Source organism: Syngnathoides biaculeatus, chromosome 2, assembly GCF_019802595.1.
Source record: "Syngnathoides biaculeatus isolate LvHL_M chromosome 2, ASM1980259v1, whole genome shotgun sequence".
NCBI lineage: Eukaryota > Metazoa > Chordata > Actinopteri > Syngnathiformes > Syngnathidae > Syngnathoides > Syngnathoides biaculeatus.
In genome coordinates this window covers 31,883,891-31,911,249 of record NC_084641.1, presented here as the reverse complement: position 1 = coordinate 31,911,249, position 27,359 = coordinate 31,883,891, and the positions used below count along the sequence as shown (strand labels likewise).

The following is a 27,359-nucleotide window of genomic DNA, read 5'->3' as shown; positions in this document are numbered from 1 at the left end:
ATTTTAAAACATACGGATCCGGAAAAACATCATTACAAGGACTTTTGCGGAAACTTCCACAAGGTGGCAACGTGCTCAAAAGGACGACGTCACTACGGTTGTCAGCATACAGCACAGTCACATTTCTCTCAGGAAACCAGACGTGGTGAGACGAGAAAGAGTGTATGTGGAGGTTCTTTTCAAGGTAAGATTCATTTAAAAAAAAAAAAAAATGCACTCTGGTGCTATCTGCACATTTAAGCATTCAACCTGCGGCAACAGTGCACAAAAGGCGTATTTCGTTTTGTTATATTTTGTTGCTTGTTGACGAGCTCTGCCTCGCGAAAGTGTTTTCAATTCCTGTATTTAATATCAAATTTCATTCACTGGATTCTCTCCCACTGAAAATATATTAGCTATAACGCAGCTGTTTGTCGCATCTTTCACCTCGTTGATCGTTGATGCCGTACATACGTTGATATCTCGTGTGGGTTTTTGTTTTTCAAGCATAATATGTGTGTGTGTGTGTATATATATATATATATATATATAATTTTTTTTTTTTTTTTAATTCTTTTTATTTTTATTTTTTACCTTTGTCACCACTTGGGCGCAGACGTGAGGGGGGTTCCCGCTTTGCAGCGGTGAGCGGTGCATCGTCCAAACCCGGCCAAAATATCCCGTTGATTGCACAATCTTTCAGCAAGACGGGTTGATTTATTCATGGTTATCTAAATAACCTTGAGAGAGATGAATTTCGATCCATCCTTGAATGTTGAAGATGAAATAGGTTTAGAGTTCGAACAAAAGTGCTCACTGATATTGGACCTGATAACCTTTCTTTGTAGTGAGAATCATAAAAGGGCACAAAGCGTCTTTCTCCAACTGTTGTCACAAAGTTGGACAATTTTCCAAAAGAGGGAATAATGTAAGGAGAAATTGGCGCATTGGGGGTAACAGGTCTCAGGATTTCCTCCCGGTTCGAGTGAACAAAAATACTGTATCATCATTTTCACAAATTCAGCCTCAATCATGTAAAAAAAAAAAAAATACTCATGCTTTTTAGCGCAGCATACACAGGAAGTCAGCTAACCTGGGTTTGGTGTAAAAATCTTTATTTATGGTGCTTTCACACTTGCACTCATGAGGCTATTTTTAACAAAGTCTAATTTTTGGATGGGTTCATAATAAATCACAACAATTACTGTACATGTTAACCATTACCATCTATATGGCGGGGCTGCTACGCTGCCTAAGCACAAATGATGATGCAACACATGTAGACAGATATTACAACAACATTCACAGGCACATATTCTTTATCATCTATGTTGGGTAGACAATATCACTGTTGTATTGAAAAGGAGACAGACGAGCTTAATCTCCAGTACAGTATATCCGTAAATCCGATTTATACTCCAGGTGGCACACCAGAATGAGCAGAAGAACATGACTGGATATATTAATACAGTACAGTAGTGTACAGTTTTTGTCATTAGAAAACTCATTACAATTTTTTTGTTGTTTTGGGGGAGGCAGGCACAGATACGTTTCTTTTGAAAATGTGTGACTCAGTTCACAGAAGAAAAATATGAGGCCAAAGCAGCTGCTGGGAGCAAAGTGGTTCTTCTCAGTACTCAACATGAATGTCATACCAGAGCGGCACCGACTGCCCGAGACAATGATTTAATAGATTCATTCCTTGATTTTTGTATACATTTTCTTTTCGGGACAGTGAGTGATCTACAGTCAAAATTGATGCCAGCCAATATCTTAACTCCTTGTCTATTTAGACAGAAACCATCAATGGTCCCAAAAAAAAAACGCTTCGCTTTAATGACCGTCCATGGCTGCTCAATCGGTGTTGAAGCAGCCTGCAATGCAGGCCAGACGGATTCCTTGGTAATCTGCTGGTGGTGTTCTGTCTTACCTTTTAGATGTCCCATGTGTTTGGGCTTTGCTCCCAGTAAATTCAGGGGAGAACTGCTGAAGGATCCATTGTTTCTACGTTCCACGTCAGTCCTCATTGTTGAGCTGAGTGGTTCTCTGTTGGCACACCTCTGCTTAAGACATCGGTAGAACAGTTTCCCTTCCCGGTTGTCCATTTACATCCACAAAGACTTCAAGACTGCAGATTTTCGATTCCAGAATTGACATTCTATGCAGTAGTTCGTGATAGTCGTTAAGTAGAGAAGGGAGGCATCTTGACTGCTGGTCTTGTTGCGAACACCAGGCTTGTCCTAAACTAGTAGGCCACGGTCACGTTGTAATGATGAAAAAACTGATTAACCACACACACAAAAAATGAAAAATCCAGTTTAAAAGTATCCAGGAATCGCTGCTTCTATTTTTTTTTTTAAATTTAAATTTGAAATAAGCATCCTAGAGTATTAAACAAATGTTTAGCATTCCATGAAGGATAATCGTTGTAGAAAAAGTTGTAGGAAAAGTAGAATAATTTTAACTGGATGAAAATAAACACATTTCTTTGTTTCACACAAACTGTTTGATGTCTTTGTGAAGTAACAAAACGGGAAGAACAACACAAAGCCTTTATTTGACAAAGAGCAAAGACCAAACATTATGATGATTCCTCACTTATATAGTGTCACAGTTCAAATGAAAAAATTATGACAACAAAGCAAGTGCAGCGTATCTGTATAAAAACCTGAGGAATACAGTATTAATAGGATTTGGAGGCTGGTTTTAAAAATCGGTAGTGAAGACATCAGCTGAAAGATTGGCTTGTGACCCGCACCTATACTTACTTAAGGTAAGTGCTTTGCATGAAGAAACTTTTAGCTTCGTTTTCTAGAAATGGTAAGCACCACTGGCTTGCATACCATGCACCTGACTCAGCTTGAAATTTGATATCTTAGATTTGATAGAGCCACACGCTCAGCTCAGCTTGGGCCATTATCAGATTTTGGTGGTATGAATACCTTGAGCCAAAATATCACACAATAGTAATTAGTGAAATGTATTGTTTTGAAATATTTTTGTGGTGAATGTTTTTTTTTTCCTGTTGAACACAATTTGGTTTAAACTAGAGAATATTTTCTTCTTTAATAAATGTACTGTGTCAAGTTAAAATAAATAAAATAATAATAAATTCAATATCCTATCCTAACAGAGGGAACGCTGCACCTTCCCAATACAAATGCCTGAATTCCTTCTGTGAAAAACACTTAAAGGTTACACAGAAATATATGGAATTTGTGTTAAATATGTATTAATACACATCACAATAATCACATTTTGTTCTTTAAAAAAATCACTAAAATGAATGCAATGACTTGTTCCTGGGAAAAGCTGCTAATTGTGTATCGAGTCTAATTAGAACTAGTTAACACAGGTTTTGGCCACAATTTATGTTGAAGAAAACTAATTATTGGAAGTCACCATTTCTGCATTCACACAGCCTAAACAACGCTGTCTTATCAAAATTAACATTTCTATATCGCTTCAACTGGGGATTTGAATAATGATGCAATACAATAACTATCTGCTTTGGATGGTTGTTTAATCAATCAAGCGGTTAATATCCTCCACTTTTTACTGAAAATATAACATCATGGAATCCAACAGCTGAGATGAAGGCTTGTCTATGAGACTTTGTGACGAATGTATGCTTAGCTGCATCGCTTGATCAATATCTGTTGCGCTGTTACAAGATGTCATAAAGAGTCAAGAAATGCATGATGTGTTGCTTGCTCTTATACCTACAAAAAAAAACATTAAAATTGAATAAGTGCAGAAATTCTGACAATATCATAATGTTCTAAGATAGAGAAGAGAAAAGGTATTGCCTTAGTTGAAGAATCTTAAAACTGAAAGGATTAATAAAGCAATATGCTGATTTCTGATGTTTTGGGGTTTTTTTTGCCATTCAACTCAGTGCAAGAGTGTACAGCCTTGTGAGGGCCTGAATGTGGACACTGACAACGAGGATTATTTGAGCTGTAACTTGTGGATGAAACAATCGTAAATGAAAATCTGGACACAATTTTTGGACAAATTTGCTACAAATCAAAAGGGCCATTGATAGTCTTCACCTCCTCCAATTATGGGTTCCAAATGAAGTGAAATCCGATGTGGTGCTTTGTCCTGGAGTGCCAAAGCCTCACTGAGTTCCTTCCTTGATTTTTCTTGTTTCTTCAGAAGTGTTTTGTTTAGCACAAAGTACGAAAGACTTCTCAATGAACCAAGGCAAATAGTTTCCTGCTGTAAAGATAAAATGCTGGCTATGCAGTCGAGGCAATTGCTCTGATCTCACCTTGGAAAACAAGAGAAAAGGCAAATACTGCATTGGAAAAATAAGCTAAAGAAAGGCAATCCATGGGAATGATTTTCCTCTTGCCATGTGTTAAATTTAAATTGCACGGCACGGTGGGGCAACTGGTTTGAGTGTTGGCCTCACAGTTCTGAGGTCCTGGGTTCAATCCCGGACCCGCCTATGTGGAGTTTGCATGTTCTCCCCGTGCCTGCGTGGGTTTTCTCTGGGCACTCTGGTTTCCCCCCACATCCCAGAAACATGCAGCATTAATTGGACACTCAAAATTGCCCCTAGGTGTGATTGTGGACAGGTGTACTGGTGAGCAACAGCCCAGGGCTGTATTTGTCCAACTATGTACAGTGTTTGTCCATGTTTAAGTAAATCACTGATTTCACTTTACAAGGTGTTTAAAAATGTGTGACTATCCAGTTCCCATTACATTGTTATTTCTGTACTGGTACCAATTTGTTTTTCAACTTTTGTACTGTAATATCTGCCTTTAGGTGGTCACCTGTTCAGGGTGAAGTGGTGGTGAAGCACGATAGCGCAAGTGGATTATTTTGCAGCAAAGCTTGCATGGCCCCTCCCCTGGGGGTGTCCTGATGTGCTGCCCAAGCCCTCCACCCAGTATGAGGCTTTCTGAGACGGGTTGAGAACTTATTTCACATTTAATTTCCACTTTCTTCACCACATCTTTTTTCGGACCTGTTGATTGTTTCATGTTGCAATTGAGGTAGGGGGCTGCGACTCTACACAAATTTATAATTGGATGTTTTATAACTTTCTATTTTTGAAGACTCAAAACATTTTTCAACCTCTTTGTTTATGATGACACTAAACAATGCTGTGCAAACTGGAGGTATTATTAACTCCCTGACAGGTTGTATAATTTGCATGTTTTATTTGGTTCAAATTTAGTTCCCATCTGACATTTTGCTATTTCCTTGTTTTACAGAGTGGCGTTATGTTGAAGTAGGTTGCGCAAATAGCAGATCAAAACAAACATTGCACGTATAAACTTTATAGGAGCGAAAAAAAAGATTAATACAGAAAACCAACAAACTTTTTGAATCTAGTCAAGAGAACAATGAAAGGTCAGCGACCGGGAACATTCAAAATTGACGATAAAAATCTTCTCAAAATACCATTAAATGATATCTTATTAACCTCAAATTTTCAAGATACAGTACATATGACATGACCCATCTGATACATTGTTAATTCAATGACCGGACTTCCCCTTTTTAAAGGACACAATGCATCACGATGATGTTTCTTTCAAATCTCAGTATTTTAAAGTTACAGTACCAATGACATGACCTATCTGATACATAGTTATTTTCAATGAGTGGACTTCCCCTTTAATGGCTTCTGTTTCTGTTTCTGTTTCTAAATGACCAAGATGGGTAAAAACATTTTTCTATTTTTCTTTGTTTGTTCCTAAATGGCTTTTCAAGCAATGGTCATGTTTGTAAACTTAAAACCGTTTACAAAAATCTAGCTGTACTTTCTTGTAATTATTTGGGTACTATGTTGTATATGACTAATTACTCACTTATGGGAAATGCTCACTGTTAATGTTTCATATTATAGATATTGTTTTATTAACTTATTAACTTTCTGTGTCCTCTTCATAAATTATTGTTGGCTTGAATGGTTATAGAGTTTTTAGAAAAGTGAAAATGGAAGATGTTTTTGAAACATTTGAAGTGATCACTGTATTTTACAGTTTCAATCTTTTTTTTTTTTAAACTTCTGTGGACTTTTCAAGGCAATTTTAAGATTACTGGGATGTTCTGCCTTTTAGGCCCGTTATCCACTCCACGACCACATCCCAAAAACATTTATAAATTGGAGAGTCAAAAGTACCTTTCAGTGCTATTGTGAGTGCTGATGCTTGCTGTTTGTATGTGGCCTGCAATTAGGTGGCAACCAGTTGAGGGTGTACGCTGCCTCCTGACCAAAGATCGCTGGGATAAGCTCTAGCACTCCTGCGACCCTTGTAAAGATAAGCTCAGAAAATCAATTTGTGGCTGGATGGATGGGTGGATGGACTTGAGGCAACTTTAGGAGTTCCATTGGTAAAAGCAAGTGCTAGTACCAGGTACTAGTACTAGATACTTTTTGTAATAATTGACGATCAGTTTTTTTCAAGCATCTTTATTTGTCAGAGAGGTGCTAGTGTATCACCATTTGAGGGTCGCTACGAAATGAAACATAGAGGCTAATGTTACCTACTTACAGTCTCCTCTCAAATATAATTTGTATCCATAGCATGACCAGCAGTCAGAAGAAAATGAAGGGGATGCTTGTACTCCTAAAAATTTTTTGTCACCGTGTTGGGTTTTCCAAATTTCCCGCTGAAGAACAACACTTGAGGTCCCCACAAATGTCAAGCCCCTTAGTTCACCAAAACCAAGTTGATAAGTTCAAAGTGTAAAGCCGGTCATACTTATAGAGTATAAGTTTTGAAAATGGAAGAATAGACAGTTATGGTTATATTAAAATCCTCATTTGTTTCCTCTCTAGGATGCCATGAGATGAGACTCACTGTCATGCCATGTTTCTCTATGCCTTATAAAGCACCAGAACAGCCTTAAGAAGCACTCAGCAGCAGTGTGGATGCCTTGAATTCAGTTCACAAGAAATGGGTAGTTTTAATTTCGGAGAGCCACTGAATTAAGGTGCCTGAAACATATATTGTTCCTTCCTACTTCTGGCTGTAGTTGTTTCAAAAGTACTGAGTCATCTGCTTGTAGTCTTCCCATTATTGCAGCCATCTGCTCACAAGACCATCAATGCTCAGTGCTGAATCCTTCAGCTCCAAACAGGAGCTCCTTGACCTTCCTGGCCTCCCTCTGAGCAGGGTTCCCACTCTGGATATCCCCAGCCCACTGGATCCTCATATAGAGAGCCTAATGGACTCGGGACCCAGACGCCCTGATGGTCCCGGTCAACCATGCGATTTCCCTACAGCTTCCACCTTTACAGGAAAAATGTATGGGGCGCAAACAACCCTTTGCGCAGAGTCACAAATTACATTAAATGGAATCTCCAAAGATTCGGGTCAGCTTTGTGGCTGGGGGGCTTTGACACCCAAAGCTTTCCAAGTCTTCAACACTCCCCGTTGGGTTTTGTTTTTCCTGTGCGTGGCCTCTTTCCTCCAGGGGATGATCATCAACGGCTTCATCAATACAGTGGTGACAACCATTGAGAGGCGTTTCGACCTGCGAAGCTACCAAGCAGGCCTCATCGCCAGCTCCTATGACATAGCGGCATGCATTTGCCTGGCCTTTGTCAGCTACTTTGGCGGGACGGGGCACAAGCCTCGCTGGCTTGGTTGGGGGGTTCTTCTCATGGGACTGGGTTCTCTCCTCTTCGCCTTGCCTCACTTCACCACGCCACCTTACCAGGTCACTATATCCAAGGAAACGGAAATGTGCTCTGCCAACCGGACTAGCCCTTGCCAGGACCAAGAGGCTGGGGGATTGTCCAGCTATCAGTTTTTGTTCATGCTGGGGCAATTTCTCCATGGTGTGGGGGCTACACCCCTTTACACGCTGGGAGTCACATATCTGGACGAGAACGTCAAATCTAGCTACGGGCCTGTTTACACCGGTGAGTCACCCTTTGGATTCAAAATGTTTATAGTACTATGGGGTTGGAATTGGTTGAGTAGCCAACATTTTCACCTGGCTGTTACTTAAATAATGCAGGTATAAATTATAATAGTGTCAAAGGCTTCATTTAGTCAGGTAGTGAAACTTGATGAGATGCAATACACATCTCACAGTGAAATATTTTAGTATTCTTTTAAAAATATGTATATGTTTGATGATTGTAGCCTACAGCAAATGAAAAGCTCAAATCACCTTTAAAAACTCAAATACTGTCTTGCAGAATAAACAAGTAACAAGTAAAAGGATTTTTAATCTAGAAATTTGGAATTAGGAATTTGGCCTATGAAAATTATTTTGATAAATTGATAAATTCAATCATTGAATTTCTTTGCCTGGATTTGGTTGTGTAAATTATGTTTTTGACAAATGAGAGCAGACTGTTTCTCTCACATCTTCTTCAGTTCTGAGGACCGGCATTCAAATCCTGGCCTCACCAGTGTGGAGTTTGCATGTTGTCCCCGTGCCTGGATGGTTTTTCTCAAGCATTCTGGTTTCTTCTCATTAATTGTAAAGTCTCTAAATTGCCCATAGAAGTGATTGTGAGTGTGGATGGTTGTTTGTTTCAATGTGGCCTGTGATTGGTTGGCGACCAGTTCAGGTGTACCCCGCCTTTTGCCTGAAGATATCTGGGATAGGCTCCAGTACACCCATGCCCTTTATGAGGATGAGCGGTATAGAAAATGGATGGATGGATGGATGAATGACTAATAAGAAGAGAACTGGGACTATGCAAAACTGAGATAAAAACTATTTTTTGTTTATTTAGGAGTGGTACATTAATTGACCCCTCCGTACAGGGCACTTAACCACGCCTCCTGAAGTTATGTCACCCCACGTGTGCTAACCTCAGACAAACAATTAGCAAAAATGGCGGCGCAGGAAGAAAAGACTAGAGCGAAATTGTCCGATTTACCAGCTGATTTCTCACTCGCATTCTTAGCAAATAGTGAAATATCGATGAAAAGCAGACAGCAGGGCTTCAAGTATTTCAGCGAGGGGTATTTCAATGGTATTTACATGCATATCGACGGAGAAACCATTGATATTAGCGCGAGATCTTTCCGGATTCAGAGGAAGACCGAGAAGCCACATAATATAATATATTATAACCCAAAGACGAATTCGTCATTGACAGTTTCCTATTTTCGTGTTACATATCACACTTGTGTGCAGAATCTGTATGTGTATCTGTATAGCCGTTTGTGAACCGCCGTATGAAGGAAAAGAAGGCGAGGCTTGATTTCCGAGTTGTTTCTCTCGTTTTCTTTGTGTAACGTCACGCGCTCCCCTCAATAATTATTCTTGAATTAGTGCCGAACCTACGTAAGTCCCGACCGAGCACGACAATCACCACTTTATAATGTCCCCAAACATCCTTCAGTCTTGGTGTCTCAGTGCACGTCGAAGGCTTTTAGGACTCGCTAGTCCGGTTTACCTTAGCTCGGTAGCCGCCGAACAGAGACACGTTTGTGCAGTCAGATCATCGCAAAATATCGCTCAACACAGATCAAGTGTGTCAATCATTCACAAGTAGCTATGTTATGCAAGCGAAGAACTGCTAATTCATTTATATGAGACATGTATTGAAAATCAAATATAGGGCTTACCTTCGTGCAAACATATCTGTTCCGGTTGATCATACGATCTTCCACAAAGTTTGATCCATCAAAGACATTTTTCATACTCGGTCTTCTGTTCCGGTTGATTTTAGATGGATTCAGTTGATCATGCCGTCTTCCACAAAGTTTGATCCAGCGAAGACATTTTTCGTAATGGGTCTTCGGTTTTGGAAAGGGTACGAATTGAACTCCACCAACTAGCCTTTCAGGATACCTGTTGTCACTATTACAAAGTCCGTGACTACACCTCTTAACCATATCTATTGTTAAAGAACCCAAATACGCGATAAAACGCTAACAAAAGTTATACCATGCAAAGTTGTCTGAGGGAACGGCGGATGCCCAAACGGGGCGTGGTTTATGCAGATATCTGGCCTCTGATTGGTCAGCGACGCGGATGACGCAATTTCTACGTAGGGGTCAATTGTCTCAGTATGTGTTTAAAAAAAAAAAAAAAAAAAAAAAAACATAGCCTGTTATTTCCTCAAACGTTACCATATTCCAAATGCATGATGCCGATTCCAGAAGTGTGTCAGGTCAGCTCATTGATGAAACCTGATCCATTTTCTTAAAAAGAAGCCGTGTAACCAAGCAAAGTGGAACTTTTGTCTTAAACGCATTGACTTCCTGTCTCCAGCGATCTTTTATACTGCAGCCATTGTGGGTCCAGCCGCAGGTTATCTGCTCGGGGGCTACTTCCTCAACATTTACACTGAGATCCAGCTCCCGTGAGTCTGCTTTTGTGTGTGTTTGTTTGTGTGTATTGGGAGAGATACGTCTAAACAATTATTTGACAGCAACATTGATGATGATTTATATATTATATAAATCAAAAAATCTATGGAAACAACAAAATGAAAATATCTGCTTTTGGTCTGAACTCTTCACTGTAAAGTAAGAGAAAGGAAAAATCGAAATGACGTTTTATTTAGAAAGCATAGTATGGTAAATCTATTAATTTCCTATTGCCACTCAACTACAGGTGAATCCTGGCTGACTTTGGCCAAAAGGGAGACCTTCCCCTAGCGTCATTGCTCACGGCTAGCTAATCAGACTTCATTTCATCTTGAACTGTTGTTTCTTCAGATTTCAATGAAATTATTAAAGCAGAGTTTTAATGTGTATGTTTGTACAATGAATGATACTAAGTGTCCGTTTTAGGACACTCGTTTGTCTTGTTTTTCATCAACACTATAGGGCCTGCTACTCTATTTTAACATTGTACTTGTTCTCATATTTTTAGGGAGTTACGCAGTAAAAACTCAACTGGTGGTTAGCATGTAGGCCTCACATTTCTGAAGTTGTCTTCTCATGTTGCTGTAAATGCAAAACCCTCCATAATACTGACTGTAATTTGTGTATATATGTGCGGTGACAGGACAGAGATGACTCCAGACAACCCTCTGTGGGTCGGTGCGTGGTGGGTCGGCTTCTTAGTCGGAGGGGCAGCAGCTCTCTTAGTGGCATTTCCCATCCTGGGCTACCCAAGACAGCTGCCAGGTAACTTTCACAGATGGATACCATCCGTTCATTTTCTGAGCCGCTTATCCTCACAAGGGTTGCTCACTCAAGTGCTGGAGTCAATCCCAGCTGTCATTGGGCAGGAGGCAGGGTACGCCCTGAAGTGGTTTCCAGCCAATTGCAGGCCACACAGTGACAAGACAACAGTCGCGCGTACAATCGCACCTTGGGGCAATTTAGAGTCTCCAATTAATGGATGCTTTTGGGATGTGAGAGGAAACCGGAGTGCCCAGAGAAAACACACGCAGACATGTGGAGAACAACCAAACTCCACACAGGCAGGGCCGGGATTCGAACCCCGGTCCTCAGAAGTGTGAGGCCAACGCTCTACAGCTTCGCCAACAAGTGTTGTTGTTAAAGTGTACATGCATTTACAAAACAGTTTTGAGAACGTTCTCTCATTACCACCTTGTTTGCATTTTCAAATGATTGTTTAGAAGAGGAGAGGAGAGGTTATTTTTCAACCTTCATGTGACATCATTATGTAATATTGTTCTTTGGCCAAATCTCACCTTGTCCTCCAGGTTCTCAGGAGCACAAAGCCATGCGTGTGTCTGAGACCCACCAGCTGAAAGATGGCAGTCACTCCACGGCTTCAGACCCTCACTTTGGCAAATCAGTCAAAGACATGCCAAGGTTTGAGTGCCTCCACTCTGCAGCTTTTAGAAATGTTCATCATGACCTTTGACCACATTTCTCAAAACATTTTGGCTATGTTATCAGGGTTATGTAAAAACTAAACAGCCGATTCCCCCCATATTTTGTGGAAGTAATGCAAAAATGCAGCAACCAAAACGCCAAATGTTTTCTCTTCTTACTTAAGCAACATTATAATCCTCCCCAGCCCCAGAATACAAATATCAAGAAGGGCAAGCAAACAAATACAGCATGTCCCATCATTATTTGTTCATTTTTGTTGGAGGGAATTTTCACTATTCCTTTGATCCAACATTTTGCATGCCCCGGAACCAAAAACTTAGTGCTGGACTGAGTCTTATTTTTTATGTTCCCAGCACTTTATACACATCTTTTTCTCTCTTCTAATGAGCTAAACGGGCCCCCAAAATTGGGGGGTCATAGTGCCACCTGTTGCTTTGGCATGTGTTTGGTAGCCTGCCTATTGCCATTTTATTGTGGTGCAGATTTTTTTATTTCTGTTTTAAGTTTTGAGTCACTTCAAATTGTTTGATAAAAGTAGAATCACATATCTCTGGATACTGCTTTAGAAGAAATTGCACCTAGTATTAATATTGGACTAGTCAAAAAAATTATTTGCATTAAGACATTTGCAGTTTTATTTAACATTTCAATGTTTTACATTGTTTTAGAATAATCCACAGTGAATAATGAAGGTAAATTACGTAACTTGCTACATATGACATGTCAACGTAGTGCCGTAGTAATTTAACTGTACCAAGAATTGCTCTGAGCTACTTGGGATTAGAATAGCAGGGTTTCATTAAAATGAACTTTATTCACTTTGCTGGGCTTTGATCAGGCTCCAGTTCACAAAGATCTATCAAGCAATACAGGACTTTTGTAAAAACTCCCATCATATGTATGACATATTTTCCAGATCTGTACTGCTCCTCCTCAAGAATCCCACCTTCTTGTGTTTGTGCCTGGCTGGTGCAACAGAGGCCACCCTCATTGCTGGCATGTCTACATTTGCTCCCAAATTCTTAGAGGCTCAGTTTAGTCTGAGTGCATCTGAAGCTGCCACATGGTTTGGTGAGTTACAAACAATTGCTGTTTGAGGGAGCAATTGGGGTTCTGGGATTCAGTACTGCCTGGACGCAATATAATTATTTGCAAGATGTGGGGTTCCTCCTACCTCAGCCTACCGCCAGATGACCATGTTGTTCCCTGCTAGACTGGGGTGTGTTTTACAGTTTTGCCACTGCTCTCCCAGAAATTTAGGGTGTATGGCAATAATTTGGTAAGACTGCCACAAACCATTTTGATAATTGACAGAACACCAGTTATTTTTGCAATTAGTCAACTAATCGGATCATTTGTAAATTGCAGCTTATCACGCCGGCAAGCAGCTGCTCTTATGTAATGATCATTAACTTCAAGTTTGACGTGTTTGTTATGTGAAAACTAGGAATAAAAACAATGAAGATGGTCGTACATTCAACTTTTAATAAAATTTGCAGCTTGTACCAGCATTCTTAACATTTTTACAAATGAAGGTGGAAATTAAATTGATATTCTGGTCTTCAGCAATTTTAGCTGTAAGTATATAGCGCATTTTTAAAAATGGAACCAAAAATTACATACTCGTACAAAATCTTTTTTAATTGGATACATACCCATCTATAAATTTCCCTCTTCTCAAGTAACAACCTTTTTTTTATGTAGGAGGGAGTATAAATACCTGAGTAAAATTTGGAAAATAATGTACTGTGCTAAAATACTCATATACCAAAACATTTTTTAATATATATATTTTTTGGTCCAGGTAAGGCAGTTGCAAACAGCGCTGTGAGTTTCTGGACTGTTTGTCGGGGTACATTTTCAAACTCACCTTAAGGCTCATGATAATTGCAAGCAGCTAACTAACCAAACTCCTCAGAGACGAATGTCCCTTTGGAAAGTAATTGTGCTTCCCTTTCTGGTGCTTGTGTAGCACTGTTGCTCATATGGTTAGCCAAGATACTAATGCAGCTCTTTCATGAAATCGCTGCTAACCCGCTTTTGCGTCAAAGGCCAGAAGACAGAGACAACAGACGCGACCAGGGTGAATCTGCAGTGAAAATTTTAAGAGAAAAACACTTCCCAAAAAATAAACAGCATTGATTATTATTATTATTTTGATGGTTGACGTAATCGTGCCTACATGACTAATCTTGGCAGCCCTACCATTTGTGTTCAATCAAAACATGTCCCGGCATGTAACAGTTTATGGGCCCAGCTTGAAACTTTGCATTGGGTTGTTCTTTGTTCTGACCCATCTTCTGCAGCCTTGGAGTGTATGTGGCTCACTGTTTTATTCCAAGAGGAATAGTTAATTTTCAGAAAATTACGTTTCAAAGATTTTGTGGCAATTTGGCCCCATGTCCTGATGCAGACTGTGGTGCAGGGCCAGGCAGGTGAAATCCATTTCATACTGACATGCCCACAAACATTCTCCAAAGGTCCTCGCCATCTACACTTCATCCGTAGAAAGTATTGAATGTGACAAACGTAAGGGACCCCATCACATACTAGCATTCACGACAGACTGCGGGCTGAATGAGTCACCTTTAAGTCTTTAGAGCTCTGTAGCCTTTTCCAGTAAAAAAAAAAAACCTCCGCAAGACTAGAATTCTGAAGGGGAAAAACTGGCAAAAACCCAATGACGCACTACCATTTTGGAACAGAGTGTTACAGTATATAAATTAAGGATAAACATTTATTGTACATCTCATTTTTCCAGGTGTAATCGTGGTTCCTGCAGGAGGAGGGGGCACCTTTCTCGGGGGCTATATCGTAAAGAAACTGAACCTCCGTTGCCGAGGCATCATTCGTTTTTGCATGTTCAGCGCCATGGCCAGTCTGCTCACCATTTTCATCTTTCTCATCGACTGCCCCAACATACCCTTTGCTGGCATCAACGCTCCGTACCAGTCTGCTCTCAAGAGTCCGGAGGACCATTTCAAGCAGCTTTATAACCAACCTAATCACCTGGTTCCAGGAAACAGGTAAAAACCTTCTTATGAATACATTCCAACTGTTGGCTCTCGGTGCCATTTCTTTTTGTAGAGTGTCATGCATGTGAAAGCCAGTTGGGGGAAAAAAGCTAAATAAATCTGTATTTTCATGAACATGTCCCTGTTCCTTCCAGACCCTTGATCTATAAAAGTTTCTTAAGATTCCACAAATAAATATTAATCAGCCAGTCGACACAAGACTTTTCAAAACTGAAAAGTACCCTTTACATGATCAGGATTATTCAGGGAGAGTTTAAAAAAAAACACAACCAATCACAAGATGGAGCAATGTATCTATTTGACACGTTTATTTATTGTATATTCTTGTGAAGTGCATACAGAGTATCTTAAAGTCTTCTGAAGCACTGTATTAAGTATTCTCACTTTTGATAGAAGTTTAAACATCAATGACCTCAATGGGCCATCCAAAGTTTGGCCTCTAACAAAAGTTTAGGTCAACTCAACATTACAACATGACTGAAATAACGAGTGCTAACTTACTGTAATCAAATTGCAATTCAATTATTTTAACAAATACAATTAATGACATGGTTACGCTAAATTTCTCACTGTCCCAGGCATATGGACAGATGTTGTCCAGAGTTTGGGTCCTTTTGGCTTTTCCTTTTTATTGGGCCCCCAACGCATGCACCTGATTTGCTTGTGTGCAAAACGCTCCCACCTTGTGTACATTCTTCAGGTGCCCGATCAAATTTGTTGTTGATGTCTCTAGGTGACATTGCCCATTACGTACTTCAGTTATGTACAGACTGCAAATAACTAGTAGTTTTTCTCAGACACCACAAATTAGTTCCACACTGACGACGTGTTTTATCACTGACAAGAAACTTTCAATGGTCATCAGATTGAGTGCTATAACACTAAGACAAATGACAAGGCTTAACAAACTACCTTTAGGATTCATACACAACAGCGAAGTGGAGTGAATGTCTTTTACGAAGCTGATCGATGACATCGTTGATCGGATCGGTGAATTATGACATGAAAACTGGTCAGATGATCAGCATAAAATGTTACCAGCCGATATTGATTAAGCTGTTCAGAGTCTCCTGAAAAGAGGGGTTTCATTTTGGATGTGTTATGTTGTGTTTTCATGTTTTCAACAGTGTTTATGAGCCTGAAAATGCATCACAAATAGAAAATGCATAGAAACAGAAAATCTGTTTCAAAGAAGGTGTGTTGTCCGACAAATGTTGAAAACGGTTCTCCGGGAAAAACTGAATTTGATTCATCGCAGCAACACACACTTGGGGCAAAATATTGTATGTACGAGTAAATACAGTCATTATTCAATAATAAAAGTCTCTACTGTTAAAAAAAAACATTAGAATCAAGTACAACTAGTTTTTACCTGACATGTACACACAAAGAAGAAATAGAAGGAAGCATCAATTAACGGTCTCTTCCTGTTCCATCCTGCCTGCTGGGTGATTCCACCAGCAGCTTTTCTGGAACGGAGGGCTTGACAGTGGGGTGCAATACAGGTTGCGGCTGTGGCCGGGAGCTGTACAACCCTGTTTGTGGGGCTAATAACATCATGTATTACTCCCCCTGCCATGCTGGCTGCACCTCAATCAACCACACAGAGGACTCCACAGGCAAAAAGGTAACACGGTTCATTCTCACTTTTATCAGGGTTCAGGTTGCAAGTATGACCCAGATGCAGCAAGCGCAGGGAGGCGAGGTTGCGAATGAAGGAACAAGGACCTCAGATGACCAGATTCGGTCGGGATTTGCAGAATTCCAATGTGGACCTGGTTGGTAGAGTGGCAGGTCTGGTTGTCGGGGGTGAGCAAGTGGTTGCAGAGCATATGACAGACTAGAGACAAAAAACAAAAATCAAACCCCTGCTATAGAGACAGGAGGTGCTCTCAATCTTTTCTCCCACACAAAGTTGCGCTCAGGTGCTTTGTGGGGATGCAGCAACATCAAGCAGAAGGAGAATGTCACGATGCGGGGCTCAAGGGTGGACCCAAATGCACGACTCCAGAGACAACAGACAGTACAGAGGAAACCTTTATTCGGTCCGAGGTCTGAGATCAGGTAGACAGTCCAAACAATTCGTAGTACCAGTACGAATGGGCTTACGAGGGTGGTCAATGAACAGGCGTGGGTCGGTGCACGGAGGTCAGAAGTCGAGAAAGCAGGAAAGCGGGAACGAGGCATGAAGAGCAATGATCTAGCGGAGTATTTGTCGTCCCCCGGGTCCTATATGTACTGGGTCTACTCAGTGTTCATGAGGCGCAGGTGTGCACCTTCAGATTAGCTGGCCACGCCCAGCCCTGGCTGGAATCCAGGAGCATGACAGTACCCCCCCATCAACGGCCGGCTCTGGACGGCCCAGGAGCATCAGGGTGAGCCGCGTGAAAGTCCCTGATGAGGGAGCGGTCCACCACGAAGCCGGAGGGGATCCAAGAGCGCTCCTCCAGGCCATATCCCTCCCAGTCCACCAGGTACTGGACCCCCCTTCCTCTGCGACAGGAAGACAGCAACCAGCGCACAGTATACACCAACCCACCGTCGACCATGCGGGGGAGCGGGGGGGATTTGAGCGGAGGAGCCAGCGACGACGTGCGATTCGGGCGAAGTCTGCTGACGTGGAACGTAGGGTGCACCCTCATCGACCTGGGCAGTTTCAACGAGACGGCGACCGGGTTAATAACTTTGGAAACCGGGAACGGGCCAACGAACCTGGGAGAAAGTTTGCGGGATTCTCTCCGCAGCGGGAGATCTTTTGTGGAGAGCCACACTCGCTGTCCCACTCTGAGCTCTGGTGCGGCCCTTCTCTTGCGGTCTGCTGCGGCCTTGTAGGCACTGCTCAAGCGCAGCAGTGTCCTCCGAGCTGCTTCCCAGGTCCGTTTGCAGCGTCGCACCACGGCCAGGGCTGATGGAACTGCGGAGTCTGTGACCAGTGGAGGAAACGGGGACGGAGGGTAGCCATGCACGACATGGAGTGGAGCCATACCTGTTGAAGCGGAGGGTAGAGAATTGTGGGCATACTCCACCCACTTGATGTGCTGGCTCCAGGTGCTCTGGTCCCTGGATGCCAGACATCGAAGACCGGTCTCTAATTCCTGGTTAATCCTCTCAGTCTGGCCGTTAGACTCTGGGTGATGACCCGATGTCCGACTTGCTGAAGCGCCGATGAGGTTGCAGAACTCCTTCCAGAAACGGGCGCTGAATTGCGGACCCCTGTCCGAAACGATGTCCTGGGGTAGGCCGTGGTAACGGACGACCTCGTCTAATACCAACTGGGCTGTCTGCTTGGCCGACGGGATCTTCGGAAGCGGCACGAAGTGGACCATCTTGGAAAAACGGTCCACTACGGACAGCACCACTGTGTTCCCTTGTGAAGGCGGCAGGCCGGTGACGAAGTCCAGCGCAATGTGTGACCACGGACGAAAGGGGATGGACAGGGGTTGCAACTCACCAACAGGCCGTAGGCGGGAAGTCTTATTGGCAGCACACACCTGGCAGGCGTTGACGAACTCCCTTACGTCCTTGCTGAGGTTATGCCACCAGAACCTTTGTTCAACCACTGAACGTGTCTTCGCCATACCCGGGTGGCAGACCGTCTTGTTGGTATGGGCCCAGTTGATGACGTCTCCCCGCAGAGATGGGATGACGAAAAGGCGGCCCGACGGACAATCCGCGGGTGACGGTGTCTCTCCCAGGGCCTCCTTCACCCGCGACTCGATCGCCCAGGTGAAACCGGCCACGAAGCACCCCGCTGGCAGGATAGTAGCGGCGTCTGAATCCGTGCGCCCTCCCTCGTGGATCCGCAAGAGTGCATCCGGCTTGCCGTTTTTGGAGCCTGGGCGGAAAAACACCTTAAAGTGGAAGCGGGTGAAAAATAGGGCCCACCTGGCCTGACGGGCGTTCAACCTCTTCGCAGACTTCAGGTATTCAAGGTTCTTATGGTCCGTGAAGACAACGAACGGCACTTGCGAGCCCTCCAGCCAGTGCCGCCACTCCTCCAACGCGCTCTTGACCGCCAGCAGTTCCCTATCTCCCACGTCGTAGTTCCTCTCTGCCGGGGTCAACTTTCTAGACAGGAACGCGCACGGGTGGATACTTCCATCCCTGGGACTCCTCTGCGACAAGACTGCTCCGATTCCCGAATTCGATGCATCCACCTCCACCACAAACTGGTTATCTGGATCCGGAATAATGAGAACGGGCGCAGTAGTGAAACTTGCCTTGAGCCTGCTGAAGGCCTCCTGGCAGGTCCCGGACCAGTCGAAGAGGGTATGTGGCGAGGTGAGCGAATGCAGAGGAGCGGCCACGGAACTGAAGTTCCTTATGAATTTCCTATAGAAATTGGCAAATCCCAAAAACCTCTGCACGTCCCTCCTGTTGGTGGGGGTAGGCCACCGCAGCACCGCGTCGACCTTCCCGGGATCCATCCGTATCTCTCCCTCAGCCAGGACGAAGCCCAGGAAGGACACGGATGCCCGATGGAACTCACACTTATCCATATTCACGTATAATTGGTGCTGCTGCAGACGCCGGAGCACCTCTCTGACTTGTTGAATGTGAGAGGTTAGGTCTGCTGAAAAGATGAGAATGTCATCCAGGTAAACAAAGACAGATCTGTTCAGGAACTCCCAAAGCACATCGTTAATGAAGTTCTGAAAGACTGCCGGAGCGTTTGTCAGTCCAAAGGGCATCACAAGATACTCATAGTGCCCTGTGGGGGTGTTGAACGCCGTCTTCCACTCATCCCCTTCCCGAATCCGCACCAGATGGTAAGCGCTGCGCAAGTCGAGCTTGGTGAAGATCCGGGCTCCCTGGAGGAGTTCGAATGCTGTAGAGATAAGCGGCAAAGGGTACCTGTTCTTGACTGTGATGTCGTTCAGTCCTCGGTAGTCGATGCAGGGTTGCAGCGTGGAGTCCTTCTTCTTGACAAAAAAAAAAAACCCCGCACCGGCTGGTGAGGATGAGGGGCGAATGAGTCCGGCTGTCAGCGAGTCCTCAATGTAGTCCCTCATGGCTTGATGCTCTGGTCCTGTTAAAGAGAACAGTTTCCCTCTGGGAGGAGAGGTGCCTGGCAGGAGTTCAATCGCGCAGTCGTATGACCGATGTGGCGGGAGAGACTCTGCTTTAGATTCAGAGAAGACCTCCCGTAGGTCATGGTAGCAGGAGGGCACTGCGGTCAGGTCCAGGGCGGTACTAGGTTCTGTTAGCCGAACCGGCGCAACTTGAATACCCCTGTCTCTCCGGACAGCGACACAGCGACTGAGACAGTCCTCTCCCCAATTCTTGATCTGACCTGTGGTCCAATCTATGTGTGGATTATGTTCTTTGAGCCACGGGCTGCCCAAGATGATGTCGCTACTACGTGCTTCGAAGACATGAAAGCTAATACGCTCCGAGTGAGCATCCGGAAAGCTCATACGTAGCGTCTGAGTGCGATGTGTAACCCGACAAAGGAACTTGCCGTTGGCGGCATAGGCGTGACGAAACCGTTGCGTGGGGAAGGTTGCTGCCCCCAGCTCCTCGACCACGCGGGGATTTATCAGGTTAGCTTCCAACCCAGAATCTATGAAAGCCGTCACAGTGCATGAACGGGAGTCCGTTCCCAAGGTGAGGTGAAGAAGGGACCTCCCTGACCCCGCCGCGGTGTACCGCACACTCACCGGAGCAGAGATCCTGATGTCAGAGTGCCCTGGTCGAGTTGGGCAGCGGGCGATCAAGTGTCCCAAACGCCCGCAGTAAAAACAGCGTCCCTCTCGTCGCCGACGTAAGCGCTCCTCCGCTGAGCCGCCAAGGCCCTCCACTTGCATGGACTCCGATGAAGCTGACAACACGGGTGGCCGGGAAGCGGAAGCAACCGGACTGCGACTCTCCCTCTCCTCCTCCCTCAGGCCCTCCATCTGTCTCTGCATGGTGAGGCGCTGGTCCACCTTGAGGCCCAATGCGATGAGGGAGTTAAGCGAAGGCAGAAGATCCATGGCCACGAGGTGACCACGGATCTGTGGGGACAGTCCCTCGTAAAACGTGTCATGGAGGGCTTCCTCATTCCAGCGGCTCTCGGCAGCCCGAATCCGGAACTCAATGGCGTAGTCGGACACGCGGCGACGTCCCTGGCGAATTGTCATGAGCGAGGACGCCGCCTGGGGTTCCGGAGCCGCGTACTGGAACACCTGGGTGAGCGCGCAGACGAAGCTCGCCCATGAGCGGCAGGTCTCAGAGTTACGGCTCCACTCGGCGGTGGCCCATGCCTCCGCCCTCCCTGTCATGTGGGAAATGACGAAGGCGATCCGGGAGCGGTCCGTGGGAAAAGCGGACGCTTGCAGCTCAAAGTGGAGATCGCACTGCGCCAGGAAGGGCTTGACGTTACCGGAGTCGCCGGAGAACCGCTCTGGTCGAGAGAGCGGAGTGATGGTGGCACGGAAAGGCACAGGAGTGGCCGCGCTAGCCTGGGAGGCTAGCCACGGTTCCAGCTGGGTGCAGAGCTCCTGGATCTGGTGAGTCATAACCTGGAGAGCAGCCTCTTGCTCACCCAGGCGTTTGCCCTGCACTTGCAGCGCACGGCGAATGGCTTCAGAGTCGGCTGGGTCCATGTTCTGGCTAGATCGTTCTGTCACGATGCGGGGCTCAAGGGTGGACCCAAATGCACGACTCCAGAGACAACAGACAGTACAGAGGAAACCTTTATTCGGTCTGAGGTCTGAGATCAGGTAGACAGTCCAAACAATTCGTAGTACCAGTACGAATGGGCTTACGAGGGTGGTCAATGAACAGGCGTGGGTCGGTGCACGGAGGTCAGAAGTCGAGAAAGCAGGAGTGCGGGAACGAGGCATGAAGAGCAACGATCTAGCGGAGTATTTGTCGTCCCCCGGGTCCTATATGTACTGGGTCTACTCAGTGTTCATGAGGCGCAGGTGTGCACCTTCAGATTAGCTGGCCACGCCCAGCCCTGGCTGGAATCCAGGAGCATGACCGAGAAGGTCATTGTAATTTCATGGCTAGATTATTTAACTCACTTAAACAACAAATGTTAAATGAAGGACGATGATAGCACTCTGTTATAAATCAAGGCTAAATATATATAGCGGTGGTGTTCTGTACTCAGACTGCTGCGTTTTGATGGGCTTGAAAATAAACCACCAACTCCGACAAATAAACTATGTAATATGACCGTTCTCACTGGCTTGACAGGAAAGTAAATTAAGTTTTCTTAATTGGTTATAAGTTCTACAAAAAACAAGAATAAAAAATGCATTGAACCAGTAACATTTTGTATTTGGCACACACGTTGAGTGAATTTGGGGATTGTTTCTTTGGGCAGACATGCAAGGGGGTGGCTGTAGCGAGTGAATGAGGCTACATTCAGATCTTGCTAGCAGGGTCAAAAATTCATTATGTATGTTTAACTGGCTAAAAAATAGTTTACCATACCTTTTTTTTTTTAATCCCTGGCTATGCCAGAGACACTGTGACAGGCAGAACCAATAAATGCTCTTCCACTAAATGGCAGAAAATAAATATGCCTATATCCACGTTTTGTGGCATTTTTGTTTTCCTTATGCCTTGTCTCAACAATGGTTTCCAAATACCTGCTCTGGTGTGACCATAATCTCACAACATTATTAATTCAAACCAGGATAAGCAGTAGACAAAACAAATGGCTGGATAGGGAGCAAAAGTGGTAAATAAAATGGGAGCATGACGAGCAGATGGCCAGCGTGTCACATAGCGTCCTGTGGTGTGCGCTTAGATGTATTCTGGATGCAGCTGTGTGCTGGTGGCAGCTAATGCCTCCGTGGAACTGAATGGCTTCGCCATGGCAGGAAAGTGTGCCAGCACCTGTCACACCATGCCAGCCTTCCTCTTGTTCTTCTTCTTCATCATCTTCTTCACCTTCCTCTGTAGCATCCCAGCGCTCACTGCCACACTCAGGTATTGTAGGGTGGTGAAATTCCACTTTTTTTTTTTTTTGCTGATTGTGTTATTAATTAAATGTTGTTTAGTAGTGTGGCTGTAGTTTACCACAGTGTAACCTGCACTGGATCATAATATCAGGGCTATGTAATATTTATGACTAGTGTACTATTTTAGGTGTGTGCCAGACAGCCAGAGATCCTTTGGCCTTGGCATCCAGTGGATTGTGGTCCGCACATTTGGTAAGATTTATGTGTACTGTCAGGATTACTTTAAACATGGGTGTCAAACTCAAGGCCTGCGGGCCAGATCTGGCCTGCTCTGGGATTTTATGTGGCTCACGAAGGCAAATCATCTATCTGGGTCAACGTCCATGATCGTTGGGAAAATCTGTACGAAGATTTCAAATTGTCTTGTATTGGAAATGACAACGTTGAGATATTCTAAGCATTTTTTGTTTTACCAAACGAAGAATGGTAGATAAACTTGATTTCGGAGTCCCAAACTACATACATTTCGTGTGTAAATATGATGAGGCAATTAAAATTTAGTATGGGTTCACAGTCAAAAAGGCCCTTTGAGGGAAACAGTAACTACAATGTAGCTGATGACTAAAATGAATGTGACACCCAAGTCAATAGTAAGTTTCTATCGGCTGCACATATTTGTTTGGCACAATTTTTACACTGGATGCCCTTCCTGACGCAACCCATCTCAGAGTGGAGGCCCCAGTGGGATACGAACCCACAACCCCTGGTTTACCCAACCAATGCTCTAACCACTGAGCTACGGCGACCTCCCCTGTAAATAGTGTTAATGTTGTGTTTAAACTCTTAACTGCAGTTCACCGATTTTCAGATGTTTTGGTCTAATCTGTCGACTGCCTTTCCCTCACAGGCAGTATTCCTGGACCCATCGCATTTGGCTCAATGATTGACATTTCCTGCTTACTGTGGCAAGATCAGTGTGGAGAGCAGGGCTCCTGCTACTTCTATCAGAACTCAGCCATGAGTCGATACACGCTCCTTGCTGGCGTCCTTTATAAGGTAAACACTTAGACGCCGCCAATGCTTTTAATTTTCTTAGCTCAACTATGCATCGTGTGAAACTCACCTGAAGTTTACTTCATCACTCAAGAGGCTGCCTAAATTTTAGTTGGCAAATCCTTTGCCTCAACTGCCATAATGTTGGGCAGTTTATATAACGCGAGGGTGTAACTACAAGACAATAGCACCCTGATGACAATTTTCAATTCCTTTTTATCTTACAATGTCACCATAAGAAAATGCACAGTGAACCCAAAAAATAAAAAAACAGCAGCAGGATAGAGGTTTCCTTTCCTCTTTTTTTATTTTTTTTTTTACTGAGGGACTGGGGGAGGGTTGGCAAGTTGGACAGTGTTTTACCCCTGTTCAACACCCCCTGTTGATGTGCGTTCTTTTTTAAAGACAGTTTATGAGCTGCTGTGCTACATTTGCAGAGCGCACACAACATATTTACAGAGCCTTGCCCACCAAACAAGACAGTTTATGGCTGGATCAGACGACAGGATTTTAGTCCCGATATTAGCTCACTTGGCTATCGGGAAAGTTTCCCAGATCATTTCCTACATATTTTGTCGGAAAGAACAAAACTTCTTGTTGGGTGACATCATCCATGACCAACAAGTAGGCCCTACGATAGCCCTACGACGCCAAAATGAAAAGTCTCGCATGTTTGATTTTTTTTTTTTAGATCGCATTCATGTAGTGTAACATATCAAGAGCAACTCTCTTAAAAAGCACCTCTCCCAATAAATAAGATTGCGTATTGTGACCAGTGCCCGTGCTTTCCGTTATCATCTTACTTGTTAGCTGTTGTCAAGATTTAAATTCACGCATGCAAACCAATATTTACCAAAGCTTTAGAGCAATACCTGACAAAAGCATTGGCATGTTTATGTTTATGTTCAAATGATGCATAGCTAGACTGTATAACATTTTGTCTGCTTTCAAACTGTATTGTAACAAAACTGTGAATATAGCTCAAGGAATCCTAGAAAGTATAGCTCAAAACGTTGTCTGCTGAGTACCCAGGTACACCGCAGGTTTATTTTCTTAATTTCATTCTTTTTTTCCCCCAATACTACCACAATGAGCCATTGTTTGACAATAATTTGTCGTCGCCACGGTAACGACTATCCATTTTATGATAAAAGGTAACATCTTTTCTGGTCCCACGTCCTTGACGGGCTATATAGTAGTATCGGAATACATGTTGTGTAATGTTGCCAGGGACTGGCCCCCGATACAGCAAGATGTTATGGTAAAAATCTAACCGTGCAATCGTTTTAAGACCACATTTGTCTTAATCTTATCCAGGCATTAATTTACTTTAATCTTGACCCCTGGCTTGTATTTGTTCTCAGTTTTTGGGGGCACTCTTCTTCCTGCTGGCCAGCATATTGTACAAGCCTCCTCCGCCGTCACTTCAAACTAGCCATGAAAGCAGTGACCAAGAAACCTACAATAAGAGCAACTTTCATGTGAAAGACCTTGCTGAAGACGGTGTCATCACCAACACGCAAGCCAGATTTTGACAAGTCTTGGTTTAAGTGGCCGGTGCTTCTTCTATACCTTCAGCCTTCTCTCAGTCGCAGGGAGATTGTTTACCAGCACTCAAGCAAAACTTGCTCTCAGTTCATCAAGTTCAATTGGGTGACCTACTAAAGGGAAATGAAGTAATTATTTAATGAACTGAATCAAGTATGTAAACCATGAATTGAAAAGGAAGTCCGTCACTAATCGTTTTTGGCTTCCATGCTGAAAAAAATATGTAAGACACATTTCCACCAACAAATACTGCTTTTGGTGTGAGTTCAATCGATTTCTTTACCAGAAATGTGTGCCAACTGAAAAAGTTCCAGATTTTGTCCTGGTCAGGTTTCCAAATCCCATCAAAATCCTTTTCTGACCTTCTTTACACTGTCAGATTATAGTTCCATCAGAATATCTTTTTATTGATAGTGGTCAGGGTAGCAAAAATCATACAGTAAATCTGATGACCATGACCAGTCTAGTTTTGGAAAGTCTTTAATAAAACAATTGAGGATAACCATAATGTATCAATGCATTTAACCTACCCTAAGAAATCTAAACATTCTCAGCAATGTGATCCAAGCAGAGCACCATCAGATCTGAGAAAGCTGCAATTCTGATTTTTAAAGATTTAATGATGGCTTCAAAGGATTGTTACTACTAATCGTAGGTCAAGGAATTGTTAGTGCCAGACTTCTAGTTAGTTTACATGACATACATTAAGAAGCTTCTTGATGTATGTCATGTCATGCTTGAGTGAAGGCAAAGCATATCAATCCATTTGCTTTTACCTCAGTCCTTCCTTAGCTGCTCCCCACAAATAGTCAGGCAGGTGAATGTCTTCCAAAATCTTTTTTGCTGTCACTTCCATTCATATGATGGGGATGATCATACTAGCCCGAGCGTACAATCAAATCAGAAAAGTACATTTGTACTTTTTATATCAATTTGAGCGCACAGAGAGCTTTACAAAGATTTTTAAGAGCAGCTTAATTTTTTCTTGATGCCCTACAAACAGCCGTAGCTGCACTTTAAGAAAATATTAGCGAATTATAAAGTACCTTGCTGTTTCTTCAGAGAGAACTTTAAAAGACGTGACTACAAAGATGCCAAAGCAACTTTCTACTTGTTCACTGTTGTATGCAAAGTCTGTATAACACTTTCTTGCCCAATATTTTTTATGCGCTGATTCAAAGATGTCAAGTATTTTTAAATAAAGCTTCAGATAAAATCCTGTGGGTTTTTGTGTGTGTGATGGGGAGATGGAAAGATCCAGTATGATAACACCAAATTTTAAAAATATTTTTTGCAATGCCCCAATGAATTATTTGAACAAATAAGAAATGGGTAAATGAAATTTTTCTCAGCTTAATCCAAAGGTTGTCCTACAAGCAACATTTTAATTTATCAATGACTTTGTGGTAATGAACATCACAAATTAGCTTTCCAGTAGATTTGGGACCATCTGTATGTGCTCCTGTGAGGAAGCCCTCAATGGCCACCTGGCAATAAAGGCCTCCATGATCAATCTTAAGAAGAAGCAACCACTTCAGGTAATGTACAAAAGTTTTAATATTGAAGAGAAAGTTGCAATTGCATGAAGGAAGAGTCAGTTCATCAGCTGGTAATGAACATGCCAGCAAGTTGCTTTTGTTTGTTTTTTTTAAAAAAAGGTTTGCAGATCCTTTAAGCTAAATCTCTATTAAAACTGACTAGACTCTGTATGTGAGTTGCTTTGCTGTGAATGAGGTGAGAACATGCTTTGTCCCCTTTGTATTTCATGCTCTTCGTGCAAATGACATTTTTGATTTGCAGCAGTTGTAAACGTTTGAAATTTACTTTAGAATGTTTGCAGCAGTTGTAAACGTTTGAAATTTACTTTAGAATGTTGATTATTTTGGAACCTATAAAACTACTGTAAAATAAGGCCATCTTGATTTTTTTTTTTTTTTTTTAAGGATGAGGCCTCACGATTGCCTTTTCAGGCTGCATTTTAATGCATTCTCTCTTATCGTACAGAGCAAAACTAGCTGCGACTTATCTAATTGAAGTATGGAAGGTAAACTAAGATGTGCTAAACTTTGTTTTGTTTTGTTTTCCTATTT

The 27,359-nt window shown here is 43.2% G+C and overlaps 1 protein-coding gene across 8 annotated transcripts; it reads left to right on the top strand.

Moving 5' to 3' along the window:
- The first annotated feature begins 40 nt into the window (after positions 1-40).
- slco4a1 (solute carrier organic anion transporter family, member 4A1) lies at positions 41-26,485 on the top strand. Of its 8 annotated transcripts, none has more exons than XM_061800924.1 (14): positions 61-184; positions 4,759-4,988; positions 6,181-6,359; positions 6,785-7,873; positions 10,192-10,282; positions 10,933-11,054; positions 11,600-11,711; positions 12,652-12,806; positions 14,497-14,761; positions 16,232-16,397; positions 22,515-22,696; positions 22,856-22,920; positions 23,576-23,724; positions 25,086-26,485. In XM_061800924.1, exons 4-14 carry the CDS (start codon positions 7,054-7,056, stop codon positions 25,254-25,256), a joined length of 2,298 nt encoding a protein of 765 aa, XP_061656908.1. In that variant the 5' UTR covers positions 61-184; positions 4,759-4,988; positions 6,181-6,359; positions 6,785-7,053; the 3' UTR covers positions 25,257-26,485. The 8 variants fall into 8 exon arrangements, with proteins under 8 accessions (XP_061656917.1, XP_061656908.1, XP_061656925.1 ...); XM_061800966.1 differs by lacking the exon at positions 61-184 and adding an exon at positions 2,611-2,752 and having other exon boundaries at positions 16,235-16,397; XM_061800904.1 differs by lacking the exon at positions 61-184 and adding an exon at positions 2,611-2,752.
- Positions 26,486-27,359: the final 874 nt, after the last annotated feature.

Coding starts and splice junctions, on each gene's coding strand:
- slco4a1 (XM_061800933.1), top strand. CDS start 7,054: ATGCTCAGTGCTGAATCCTTCAGCTCCAAACAGGAGCTCCTTGACCTT. Junction 16,398..22,514: donor AGGACTCCACAGGCAAAAAG/GTAACACGGTTC, acceptor GTGTGCGCTTAG/ATGTATTCTGGATGCAGCTG. Junction 23,725..25,085: donor TTGCTGGCGTCCTTTATAAG/GTAAACACTTAG, acceptor ATTTGTTCTCAG/TTTTTGGGGGCACTCTTCTT.